Genomic DNA, 14,068 nt, shown 5'->3' with positions numbered 1-14,068 from the left:
AGATCCTGTTTCAAAATAAAGAATAAAAATAGGGCTGGGGTGTAGCTCCGAGGTACAGTGCCTCTGCGTTCTATACCCAGTACTGAAAAAAAATTGTAAAAGTTCAATATATGAAATAATATAAGTTAGAAGAACTGGGGGCTTATTAGTTACAAAGGTAATGCTCCCACCATCCCCAAGTTCCTTCAGAAAACAATCTCAATCTCTCTCTCTCATATGCACATGAACTATGCCCAGACCCTTTAACGAGCCAAAGGTCCCTTTGCTGCACATTCAAGCCAGAATTTTCGCAAATATTTGGCAACCTAAGGGTCATTTAACTCATCACCAGCACTTCCAAAGATATGGGAAAAATCACCTGGGCTAATGTGCTCGCTCTTCTCATATTTGGACTAGTAGTGTCCCCAGCTATCAGCAACTATTGCTCAGAGTTCTGAGAAGTGGTAACTGCTCTGTCACTAAAACGTTTCGGCCCCCGTGTTGGTCATGTTCATCTACCATCTGCTGGGCACCAGATCACTGTAAAGAGGCGCCAGCAGTAAGTGACAGGCAGCCTCACTCCCATGTCCCTTCTCTCTTTCCAGACATCGCTACTCCTTGTTTATATAACATTCAAGGACATAAAACAAAAGATGTTCTTATGCTCCACCTGTAGCATAATTTTTTATTTCATATATAATAAGTCAGGCATGGTAGCATGCTTCTGCAATCCCAGTACTTAGGAGGCTGAGACAGGAGGATAGCAGGTTCGAGGCCAACCTCAGCAACTTAGCGAGACTTTATTTCAAAATAAAAATAAAATAGGGCTGGGGGGTGTAGCTCCAAGGTAGAATGCCTCTGGACTCAACCTTAGCACCCCCCCTTCAAAATAAAAAAAGAGAAGAATATAAAATAGACAATATGGAAGAAAATGGTTTACTAAATGAATACAAAGTAGAAGCGAGAATTAAGAATTCTCAAGCTGGGCGTGGTGGCGCACACTTGTAATCCCAGCATTTGGGAGACTTAAGACTGGAGGATCGCGGTTCGTGGCCAGCCTCAGCTACTTTAGCCCTCTGCAACTTAGTAAGACCCTGTTTCAAAATAAAGAATAAAAAATAGGGCAGAGGGTGTAGCTCGGAGGTCAAATGCCCCTCAGTTCCATCCCCAGACCCGCAAAAAAAAAAAAAAGAAAGAATTCTCATACACGATGATAAACAAGTAATAGGGAAAACAGCCAGTGTAATTCTTCCAAACAAGTCACCAGTAGAACCCAAAGCACCACATGCATCAACTGAACACAACTAGTCAGGCTGACCCTCTCACCAGAAACTCTCACAACACTGGAGGTTCCATAATTCAATGAATATTTACTCAGGATTTTCCCAAATATAATGTTTGTGGTTCTGAGGATCAAACCTAGGGCCTCATACATGCTAAACAAGTTCTCTACCAGTGAGCTGCATCCCGCTCTCCATATATATATATATATATATATATTTGTTACTGGGGTTCCTGGAAGCCCTTTTACCTCCGGGCTACACTCCCAGACCTATTTTTTATATTTTTATTTGGAAACAGGGTCTCCTAAGCCAGCGCGGCTGGCTTTGAACCTGCGCGATCCTCCTGTCTCCGCCTCCCAAGCGCGGGGATTACAAGCGTGTGCCACCACGCCTGGCTTTCTCCTTTTATATTTTGAGACAGGGTTTTGCTAAGTTGCCCAGGCTGGCCTCCACCTTGCCATCCTCTTGCTTCGGCTTTCTCAGTGGCTGAAGTTACAGGTGTACATTACCACTCCTTCCCAGTTATACTTTTTGGAAGCATCTGTATCTCAGGAAAGTGATCCCTTTAACTTGTAAATAAAGCATCTAGGCATGTATATGCCATTGACTCTGTAGATGACATGTTGGTGAGCAAGTCCTAGCCAAATGTGATGGAGAATAAAGAACTCCCAAAAGCCTAGCGCTTACTTCATCGGAAGCCAAATACACACAGAGAAGGGCCACTTCCTCCGCGGTCGCAAATCTTCCAGTCTTTTGTCTCTTCAGGAAATCGTTCAGTGCCTGTGACCAGAGAGCGTTCCAGACATCAGTGGTGTCAGCTGATAAGCATGTCCACCTGTAACTTCGTCAGGAGGAATGCACAGCTGCCTTGATGAATCTTCAGCCAGGGTTGCAGTGAATTTCACCCACGCTACTCAAACTATTTGTGACATACTAAAACCCACAGACCCCAGGGCAGACCAGGAAGCTGATCTGAAAGAAGAGGGCTTCTAAAAAAAAGTGTAAAACACACAGAACTTAAAATTTGTCTTAACCATTTTAAGTGTATGATTCGCTTGTGTAATGTACATTCACATTATTGTGCCACCATCACCACCATCTGTCTCCAGGAACTTGTCTTCTTACAAAAATGACACTTGATACCCATTAAGCACTAACTTTCTATTTCCCTCTGCCCCTTGTCTTAGCAACCGCTGTACTACCTTTTGTTGACCCTCCATAAGGAAGAGGGCATTTTTTTAAAAACAAAATGTTTAAGCACATTTAAAATGCTAATTATAGCTGGATGTGGTGGTGCACACTTGTAATCCCAGCATTATGGGAGGTGGAGATGGGAGGATCTCAGTTCCTGGACAGCTTCAGCTACTTGGCAAGGCCCTCTGCAACTCAGTGAGACCCTGTTTCAAAAATTTTTTAAAACGACTAAAAAGTAGGGCTAGGGGTGTAGCTTGGAGGTATAATCCCCTGGGTTCCATCTCCGGTACTAAAAAAAAAATATATATATATATATATACCTCTTCAGGATTTCCTCTGGCTTGTATTCTTTCTTGCAGAGACGGTGTATCAACTGTTCCTAAATCAAAGGAGACATTCAGCTTGGTTACTTACTTAGACAGAAAAAGAAACAGATAAAATTTAAACTTCTTTTCTTTATGATACAATTACTGAAACACTTCTCCTTTGACTTAAAATGACAATTTCACTTTTGTCTGCCTGGTCTCTTTGTGTGTGTGACGAGATTGAACCGAGTGGCATTCTACCTCTGAACTACAGCCCCAGCCCTATTTTTCTTTTGAAACTGTCTTACTAGGTTGATAAAAGTCTCACTATTTGCTGAGGCTATCTTTGAACCTGTGATCCTCCTGAGTCAGCCTCCCAAGTACTAGGGTTACAAGTGTGCACCAATACATCCAGTTTGCTTAACCTCTTAATTAATAAGCATATAACTTTTTTTTTGGTGGTGGTACTGGGGTTCCTGGAAGCCCTTCTACCTCCGGGCTACACTCCCAGACCTCTTTTATACTTTTTATTTGGAAACAGGGTCTCAAACCAGCAAGGCTGGCTTCGAACCTGCGTGATCCTCCTGTCTCTGCCTCCCAAGCGCGGGGATTACAAGCGTGCGCCACCACACCCGGCCAGCATATAACTTTTTAAATAACATCACTATGGTTTTTAAAAACACATACTATACTTTTATATGACACTAGGCAGGGCTCCAGGTGAATTACCCAGCATTCTCCAAGACATACATTTTAGTAACATTGTATTTATATGATGATGGGTGGATTTTAAGCACCTTTTTGGGGTTCTAGGAATTGAACCCAGGAGCATTCTACCTCCAAGCTTCACTCCCAGCCATATTGTATTTTTTATTTTGAAATAGGGTCTTGTAAATTGCTGAAGCTGGCCTTGAACCTGCAATCCTCCTGTCTCAGCCTTCTGTGTACTAAGATTACAGGAGTGCACCACCATCCCCAGCTGTTTTAAGCACTTTTACCCTCACAACTGTCCTGAGGTGCAGAAAGAAATCATATAAGCGCATTGCCAGTTTAAGAGTCCAGTTTGAGTCAGTGATCTCAAAACCCTTCTTTGCTGTCAAACTCACTGTGAGGACCCTCGGGGACAGCTCCAAGGCTGCCAGTCCTAGGTAGTCTAGTGGTTTGAGATTTTCCTCATCATCTCACCTGTTTTCATTGGTTTTAAAATTCCAGTTTTTAACCACTGCTTTAAGTTCCTGATAAAAATATAATTTAAATTTGTTTTCTTTTAAAAAGAAAGAAAAGAATGATACTAAAAATGTAAACTTCACTTAGGTTACGTGCCTCTCCATCAAGTTCTCCAGACTTTTTTGTTAACTCATATAATATGGCTGGGCGTGGTGGCGAACACTTGTAATCCCAGCACTTGGGAGGTGGAGGCCAGAGGATCGCAGTTCGAGGCCAGCCTCAGCTACTTAGGCCCTTCACAACTCAGTGAGACCCTGTTTCAAACATAAAAAGGACTAAAAAATAGGGCTAGGGGTGTAGCTCGGAGGTACAGTGCCCCTGGGTTTCATCCCCAGTACTGCAAACAAAACAAAAAAACTCAAATTATCTGTAGATTCTTTTTAGGGCCTTCTCCCCACCCCCAGACTGAACAGCACTTTGGGGCATCGTGATCTTTCTGAAAATGTTCCAAGTGCTTTTACAGTCACACCCTCAGCTTCATATTTAGAACATGTCCTTGGGAATGCCAGAGATTTGATCTTTGCTTGAAAAGCATCTCTTAGTTTTAGCATCAGTTTTATTTTTATTTTTATTTTTTTGAGAGGCTGAGAATCTTCCAAATCAGAAATTTCATCTCCTAGGTGGAGCCTTTTCTTTAGGCTCTCTTCTCTCTCTCCTCACTTTCCTATAAGCAGACAACACTTTCAACTCTGGGTGGAAACTAACCTCTTCTAGACTGCCCAGTTAATTAGGAAGGTAGGCTATAACTATTTTCATGCTACAAGAGCAGAGCTGAGTGCTTTCAATAGATGAAATGGCTCTCAAAACCAAAACTGTTTGTTGTCTATCAAAAAAAAATGTGTAGACCTCTCCTGTAAAGAAAGAAAGCAGGCCGAGCGTGGTGGTGCAGGCTTGTAATCCCAGCATTTGGAAGGCTGAGACAGGAGGATCGTGGTTCACAGACAGCCTCAGCTGCTTAGTGAGTTTTTTTCAGTGAGACCCTGTTTCAAAGTAAATAATAAAAAATAGGGCTGGTGATGCTCAGAGGTAGAATGCCCCTGGGTTCCATCCCCAGTACCGGAAAAAAAAAAAAAAAAAGGACTCTTTTGTTTTCAGTAACTGTAGGTATATCTATTAGATAGATATGCTCTTTTACCTGGTTCCACAACCCTAAAAGAATAGAGGGTGCCTAATAAGAATTATTAATGTCTTTAGAAAAGAAATATTGCAAATCCAGGAACAAGGTTTTCAGTAGTTTACAGCTGGTCTTGGAGGTTTTTAGAGGACTTTTTTGTTTTTTTGGAGGGGAGGTATTAGGGATTGAACCAAGGGGGATTCTACCTGAAAGCTACACTCCCAGTCCTTTTTATTTTTATTTTTTGAAACAGGGCCTTGCTAAGTTGCTAAGAGGCTCACTAAATTGCTGAGATTGGTCTTGAACTTGTGATCCTTCTGTCTCAGCTCAAATACTAGGGATTGGAGGATCATTTTAAAGTCCCCTGTGTGATCTTTCCAAACCTGAAGGCATAAAAGAATCATGAGGACAGAGTGAATGCGAAGAACTGTGTGTCATTAGGACCCCCCCCCCAGGAGATTCTGCTTGAATTTTGGGTTGAAAAGCACTGGTTTAAAGAGGAAAAGCTACTAAATATCCTCAAGGTACGGAATCTTGGTGTTTGAGATGTTCTGCTTGATTTTCCTTGGAGTAGAAATGCACATGTAGATAACACTAAGAAAAAAAGAGAAGAGCTTCATTGGGTTTTGGTGAACATGCTGGTATTACTTTGAGCTTAACTATTATTCTTGATGCCATTTTACCCAGAGGAATAAATGGAAAAAGGATTTAGAAAATGTGGTTGTTTCATCAGCTGCATTTCTCATCAGACTGGAAAATATGTTATCAAACTCTCTGGAACAAAGAACTGGCTGTGATTCATGGAGCCAGGCAGCAAAACCCGAGGAGGAGTGAGTGTGGCTGAGAGGGGACAGAGGGCTGTGAGTCATTGGTCTCCAACCAGATACGAGCAGACCATGGCACAGTGTGTCTGTGCCACAGATACAGCAGAATCCAGTGGCGGTGGCTTTGATAGTGTAGCTCAGAGGTAGAATGGCCTTGGGTTCAATCCTCATTACACACACACACACACACACACACACACACACACACACACACACACACACACAGAGCCAGGCAGGCAGAGGTGAAATTGTCATTTTAAGTCAAAGGAAAAGCATTTCAGTTTATTATAAAGAAGTTTAGCCAGGTGTGGTGGCACACACTTGTAATCCCAGCACTGGGGGGCTGAGACAGGAGGATTGCAGTTCTCAGGCAGCCTCAGCTGCTTAGTGCAGCCCTTTGCAACTCAGTGAGACCCTGTTTCAAAAATAAAGAAGCCGGGTGTGGTGGCGCACACTTGTAATTCCCGCGCTTGGGAGGTGGAGACAGGAGGATCGCGCAGGTTCGAAGCCAGCCATGCTGGCTTAAGAGACCCTGTTTCCAAATAAAAATATAAAAATAAGCCTGGGAGTGTAACCCGGAGGTAGAAGGGCTTCCAGGAACCCCAGTAACACCAAAATAAAATAAAATAAAATAAAGAATAGAAAATAGGGCTGGGAGTATCGCTCGGAGGTAGAATACTCCTGGGTTCCATCCCCAGTACCACACACACAAAAAAAAGAACTTTAAGCTGGGCATGGTAGCCCACACTTGTAATCCAGTACTTGGGAGGCTGAGACAGAAGGATCCAGGTTCACAGCCAGCCTCAGCTACTTAGTGAAGCACTCTGCAACTTAGTGAGACCCTATTTCAGAATAAAAGAATAAAAATTCAGGCTGAGGGTATAGCTAGGAGGTAGAATGCCCCGAGGTTCAATCCCTAGCACACACACACACACACACACACACACACACACACACACACACACAATTTACAGTTTATTCATTTCTTCTTCTGTTTAAGTAAATTTCTACCTTCACGTTACTATAGGAACAGAGGTCCCCTCTTATCTAGTTTCCAATATTTTCCTCACATCCTTCGTCAATAACCTTGTTAATGCCCAAAATTTTACCCACAGTGTGCATCTTAATCCTCCATGAACACTCTTCTCAAAATCTTTACAGCTTTAAGAGCTTCTTCCCACCTGGTCTGCTTCCCAAACACCAGGCCTTGGCAAATGTGTCTTATCCAATTGATTCTGATTTGTCCCCCAGTGAAACACTTTGCACCTGTGGCTGGTTCCTAATGCCTTAGGATTTCCTTCACAACTTACAACTGGGCTGTTAGCTCAGACAGGTGAGATGTACTTTTCTGGATTTTTCCCAGGAAACAGAATAAAATTAATTGGTTAATTAATTTATTTATTTTGTGGTACTGGGGATGAAAGCCGGGGGCTTTCTACCTCTGGGGTACACTCCCAGACCTATTTTATATTTTATTTGGAAACAGGGTCTCACTACATTGCTGAGGCTGGCTTTGAACCTGTGCGATCTCAGCCTCCCAAGCTCTGGGATTACAAGCATATGTCACTACGCCTAGCTACAGAATGCAATTTAACATGGCTGACAGGCGTCTGGGCGTTGGGAAGGCCGGCCGGCAGCCCACGGTGCTGACTCACCTGGGCACACGCAGTTGCACCTGATGCCCTGCTGGATGAAGTCCGCGGCCACAGACTTGGTGAGGCCGATCACCGCCGCCTTGGTGGTGCTGTACACACACCTGTTCACCACGCCTGAGGGTGGACGTGGGTGGAAAGGAGGCAATCAGAAACACAGTCTCCTTTAGAAAAGAAGCACGGCTCTCCCCAGCAGCCATTTTCATGCTTCCCCTACCCACCTCCTCTTGAGGGAATAAAAGAAAAGATGTCAGGTTTTCTCCCATACTAGGGTCAGTTCTTGAATCTGGGAAAATAGCATTGGTACAAGCGCAACTCAGTCGAGACCTAGGTGTTGAGGTGCAGCTCTTAGCTCACAACAGCGGTCTGCATTTCTTAGTACAACCTACAGGCAGATGCCGAAAGGAGGGAGGGGTAAAGGAGAAACCAAACCAAACAAAGACAACAAAACCAGTGGCCTCAGCATGTCTTTACCTTCCTGTGCATCACTGCAAGGACAGGGACAACGACATCCCAGCAGTAGTGATTTTGTCTGTTGCCACCAGCCCATCTGTGCCAGGCTGTGCCATTGCCTCTGATTTGCACTGCCACCCTGCCCTGAAGGACCTGTCTTCTCCTTTTGGGGCCAGATCAACTGTCCTTGGAAAGCCATTCTCTAACCCACAGGCAGAATGCCCCTGGGTTCCATCCCCAGTACCACAAAAAAAAAAAAAAAAAGAAGAAGAAAAAGAAGATGAAGAAGAAGAAGAAGAAGGAGGAGGAGGAGGAGGAGGAGGAGGAGGACAAGAAGAAGAAGAAGAAGAAGAAGAAGAAGAAGAAGAAGAAGAAGAAGAAGAAGAACAACAACAACAACAACAACAACAACAACAACAACAACAAGAACAACAACAAGAACAACAACAACAACTTTAAGCTGGGCATGGTAGCCCACACTTGTAATCCAGTACTTGGGAGGCTCTCCCCCATTTTGTGATGGCTCTGTGTAGAAACCTCTGTTTTAACACTACCACACTCTACAGGAAGGTTTTTGCCTACTTTTCTCCCACTTTTGGACTGAATTCTCTTGGGGGACAGGAGCTCAGTAAATTATTTTTTGTTAAATTCTTCTCAGCACATGCCTAGAATCCCAGTTCTTGGAAGGCTGAAACAGGAGGATCACAGACTCACAACTAGCCTCAGCAACTTAGTGAGACCTTGTTTCAAAATAAAAAATAAAATAAAGCTGGGAGTGTACCCCAGAGGTAGAATACCCCTGGATTTAATCTCTAGTACCACAAAACAAATCACTTTTTTTCTGAGAAATAGAAGTTGATTTTGTAAATGCCTTTAGAGTTTTGCAGAGTGATTTCAAATACATGTCACTATGTTGCCTAGGCTGAACTAGAACAGGTAATCCTCCTGCCTCATCCTCACGGGTAGCTGGGTTTACAGGTGTATGTCATGGCACCCTGATCAATTCATCATTTTGGATTAAGTAAATGATAAATGTTTCCTTCACCCAATCCAATGTTTACTTCCATATCCATTAGGAGGAATAAAAGGGAAGGCAAAGAAAAGATATTTATAACTGGCTTATGTTTATGGCAACAGGTCTCATGGTTAAGAAACTTAATACCGATTTTGTAAAAATGTTTTGAAATTATATATATTTGTATGTAGATATATATTTGTGTATGTATATATATAAATAAACACACACACATACACAGGCATATATATAGTGTGTGTAATACTGGGGATTGAAATCAAGGGCATTTACCTCTGAGCTACATCCCCAGCCCTACTTTTTTAATATTTTAATTTTTTTAATATATATTTTTTTGCGGGTTTTGGGGATGGAACCTAGGGGCATTTGACCTCCAAGCTAAATTCCCTGCCCTATTTTTTTATTCTTTATTTTGAAACAGGGTCTCACGAAGTTGTAGAGGGCCTCACTAAGTAGCTGAGGCTGTCTACGAACTGCGATCCTCCGGTCTCAGCCTCCTGAATGCTGGGATTACAAGCGTGCGCCACCACACCCGGCTAATATTTTAAAATTTTGAAACAGGGTCTCACTAAAATTCCTGAGAGCCTCACCAAGTTCCTGAGGCAGCCCCGAACCTGTGATCCTCCTGTCTTAGCCTCCCAAGTACTGGGATTACAAGTGTGTGCCTTTTAAAAAATCTCAGTTGCTTATTCTCAAACTCATCTCACAAAGGTGTGTGTGTCTGCACGTGTGTGAGTGCATGTGTGTGTACTATGAACCCCAGAGAAAGGAACACTTTCCTACCTTTGATGCTGGAGGCCACAGAGGACATATTGATAATATTGCCAGATTTCTGAGCAAGCATCTGCCAAAACAAAACAAATGCAGAATAAATGAAGAAAAAGTAAGAAAAGAAAAAGGGAAATTCCACTCTTCAGCCTCAAAATGCTACCTTTTTAGGATATTTGCGTTAACTTATGGTTTGCAGAACCAATTTGACCATATATTGCTTATGTTAGACACAATTAACAGTAAGCGCGCAATACTCACCTAGCTGTGATTGAGGCTGGTGGTGTTGGCACACACTCACTGGCATTTCCAAGTGGTGTTGCCCCTGTTCTGTGATACAAGAACATCAGCAAGACCAAGGACAGATGCTGAGCTAATGTGAATGACTGTCAGTTGTTACTGTGTGTTCCTATTACTGTGCTTTGGGAAACTATTACCTTAGTCTATTATCTATCTATCTATCTATCATTTATCCACATACATAATATCGGTATATCTATATATAATATTGGTCTATCAATCTATGTAGCTAGCTAGCTATAGAGAGATGTAGAATAAGTTAGGTATGCATATGTATGTGTCTATGTGTGTTGTGGTGAATTTTTTTTTCCAGTACTGGAGAGAGAACCCAGGGGTGCTCTACCACTGAGCTACTTTTATTTTTATTTTATTTTGAACAAGGTCTTGCTAAGTTGCTGAGGATGGGCTCAAACTTGCCATCCTCCTACCTCAGCCTCCCAAGGTGCTGAGATTACAGGCATGTACCACGGTGCCAGACTGAATACCTATTTATTGAATACCTACTGTGGTAGGTATTGTGCAAGGTTCAGGAGATTCAAAGACAAATGACGCAGTATCCCAGGCTAGAGGGAGCAGCTTGTCCTGTTGGATGGAGTGGCTGACGTAACCAGCAGCCACCAGCAGCCGAGGCCTCCACAGAGATCCAAGGGCAGGTGTTAAGGGGGGAGGGAGGAGCAGTATCTTCAGATCTGGGATCACAAAGATTTCTCTGGCACCACGCAGAGACCAGTGGAAGCTGATGCAGTGATTTGGAAAAGGATGGTAAAAGGCGAGTCTCAGAAGTACGGAGTGGCAAGGTGGAGATGGCTGGGTCAGATGGGCGGGACCTGGTAAGTGGTGACTGTGATGGGGCTGAGGCTGGCTCAGTGTTTCCCACGACCACCTTCAGAACCTCCACCGAAATGTGAATTTATCAAGAGGAGGCATTTGGCTGCTTTGTCTTTTCAAAAGGGTACATGGTACAATCAATAAAACTTGGTGCATCAGAATCTCCTGAGATGCTGGCTTAAAATGCAGATTGCTAGGCCCTGTTCTAGACCTAAAGGAGTAGATAATGAGCAAAGCTTCTCTGAATTAAATTATTCTCAAATGAACTTAGGCTTTCTTAGCCATCACAGGAGTGTTTTTGAGATTATAGAGGTATGAGCAGGGGGATGGGCACCATGGGTATTGGAGGAAGAAACAGGAAGCTGGGAGAAGTCCTGGCGCTTGAGAACTAAGTTTCCAGCAAGGTCATTGGCGAGGCAGCCGGCCATACAGAACACCAGCAAGGTCATTGGTGAGGCAGCCGGCCATACAGAACACCAGCAAGGTCATTGGTGAGGCAGCCGGCCATACAGAGCACCAGCAAGGTCATTGGTGAGGCAGCCGGCCATACAGAACACCAGCAAGGTCATTGGCGAGGCAGCCGGCCATACAGAGCACCAGCAAGGTCATTGGTGAGGCAGCCGGCCATACAGAACACCAGCAAGGTCATTGGTGAGGCAGCCGGCCATACAGAACACCAGCAAGGTCATTGGCGAGGCAGCCGGCCATACAGAGCACCAGCAAGGTCATTGGTGAGGCAGCCGGCCATACAGAACACCAGCAAGGTCATTGGCGAGGCAGCCGGCCATACAGAACACCAGCAAGGTCATTGGTGAGGCAGCCGGCCATACAGAACACCAGCAAGGTCATTGGTGAGGCAGCCGGCCATACAGAACACCAGCAAGGTCATTGGTGAGGCAGCCGGCCATACAGAACACCAGCAAGGTCATTGGTGAGGCAGCCGGCCATACAGAACACCAGCAAGGTCATTGGTGAGGCAGCCGGCCATACAGAACACCAGCAAGGTCATTGGCGAGGCAGCCGGCCATACAGAGCACCAGCAAGGTCATTGGTGAGGCAGCCGGCCATACAGAACACCAGCAAGGTCATTGGCGAGGCAGCCGGCCATACAGAACACCAGCAAGGTCATTGGTGAGGCAGCCGGCCATACAGAACACCAGCAAGGTCATTGGCGAGGCAGCCGGCCATACAGAACACCAGCAAGGTCATTGGCGAGGCAGCCGGCCATACAGAACACCAGCAAGGTCATTGGCGAGGCAGCCGGCCATACAGAGCACCAGCAAGGTCATTGGTGAGGCAGCCGGCCATACAGAGCACCAGCAAGGTCATTGGCGAGGCAGCCGGCCATACAGAACACCAGCAAGGTCATTGGCGAGGCAGCCGGCCATACAGAGCACCAGCAAGGTCATTGGTGAGGCAGCCGGCCATACAGAACACCAGCAAGGTCATTGGTGAGGCAGCCGGCCATACAGAACACCAGCAAGGTCATTGGTGAGGCAGCCGGCCATACAGAACACCAGCAAGGTCATTGGTGAGGCAGCCGGCCATACAGAACACCAGCAAGGTCATTGGTGAGGCAGCTGGCCATACAGAGCACCAGCAAGGTCATTGGTGAGGCAGCCGGCCATACAGAACACCAGCAAGGTCATTGGTGAGGCAGCCGGCCATACAGAGCACCAGCAAGGTCATTGGTGAGGCAGCCGGCCATACAGAACACCAGCAAGGTCATTGGTGAGGCAGCCGGCCATACAGAGCAAGGCGGAGGTGGGGGAGCGGAGAACACACAGAGTTAAAGCAAAGGGCGGAGTAGAGAGCAGAAGGAAACCCAGGACGTGTTTGTCATATGAAAATCACATACAGAAATGGCTTCTGAAGGGGTGGGGCCTCCACTGGCTGAGTTAAAGGGTCTGGAGAAAAGAATTACATTGGTCAGGGTGAGTTTGTTTAGAGGCTTTCACAAAACAGAGGTGTGGGAAGGGGAAGGTGTGCAGGTATTGGAGCCAGGGCTGTGCTAGCCAAGATGATGTTTCCTTTTGGTATAGTTTTTACTTCCTGTTTTAATGTTCAGGTACTAATTGTATGAGAGAACAGAGTCTAAAATAACCCGAAGCCACTGTGTTGAGAGGACTAAAAGGACACAGGAGAGGCTGTGGTGACACAACCATGTCAAGGAAGACCACAGGAGAAAAAGTAACATTTAACCCTAATGTGCTCTTGTGTATGTGTGATAGTGGGGTTGAACCCCAGGACATTTGCCTCTGAGCTACACTCTCAGCCCTATATTAGTCTCTATTCTGAAATAGGGTCTCGCTAAGTTTCTGTGACTGGCTACAAACCTGCAGTCCTCCTGTCTCAGCCTCCCAAGAACTGGGATGACAAGCATGTGCCAAGAAAAGCAGCCTGGCATGGTGGCAGTCATTTGGGATTATAGCAGTGAGAATGTTAAACATGACGATTACCAAGCCAGTTTGTCTAACTCTCTTGTTAGTGTTCATCAGGATCCTTCTTGACATTCGGTGGAATATTGAGAGTGGAGCGCAGCATCAGCTTCGCTGTGCCGTCAAGTCCTCTGTCCTGAGTTGGACAGCATTCAGCAGCGCCAGTCATCTAATCCAGATGGGGGAGGGTGCCTCCTCTGCATTTCACTGGGGCTCCATTTACAAGCTGGGGCTGAGCTGTGTCAGTCAGTTCCTCTCACTGTCTGCTATAGCGGCTTACAGGTTCGTTCACAGTCAGGGCTATCGGCCTCCCACACCCACAACCCCCAGCACCTAATTCAGTTCTTTACACCAAAAGGCGTCTAATGCTTGCTTATAAAAAGAAGTTTAAAACAGTGATGAGCTGTATGGAAACTGGAAAAGTCAAGGTGAGTTAACCCAAGAGGAATGTTCTCATTAGCACGCCCTCTCTTGCCTCTGTAGTACCTCCATGGCTCAGGTTGACCACCAGGCAAAAGGAGGCTATTGAGGGCAGAGAAGAGCAGTGCCCCTGCTCTGTTCTTTCATACAATTAATACCTGAATATTACTATACCAAAATAGGGTGCCCCTATTTTGACTCGGGGGTGGAGGTGTAGACACTGCAATTCAGGAGCAGCTGAGCTTCCAGG

The 14,068-nt window shown here is 45.1% G+C and overlaps 1 protein-coding gene across 1 annotated transcript in view; it reads right to left on the bottom strand.

Moving 5' to 3' along the window:
• Window positions 1-14,068, bottom strand: part of BDH2 (3-hydroxybutyrate dehydrogenase 2) — a gene marked incomplete at both ends in the record, with an annotated part of 30,510 nt that overhangs the window by 735 nt on the left and 15,707 nt on the right. Inside the window, 4 exons of the mRNA XM_080697325.1 lie at window positions 1,950-2,042; window positions 2,777-2,835; window positions 7,582-7,695; window positions 9,848-9,908. Of these exons, the coding sequence (XP_080553451.1) occupies window positions 1,950-2,042; window positions 2,777-2,835; window positions 7,582-7,695; window positions 9,848-9,908 (327 nt within the window). The remainder of the gene's footprint in view (window positions 1-1,949; window positions 2,043-2,776; window positions 2,836-7,581; window positions 7,696-9,847; window positions 9,909-14,068) is intronic.

Source organism: Muscardinus avellanarius, assembly GCF_963383645.1.
Source record: "Muscardinus avellanarius genome assembly, chromosome: 6".
NCBI lineage: Eukaryota > Metazoa > Chordata > Mammalia > Rodentia > Gliridae > Muscardinus > Muscardinus avellanarius.
The sequence above is the reverse complement of the archived record's forward strand: the minus strand, read 5'-3'. Positions and strand labels throughout refer to the sequence as shown.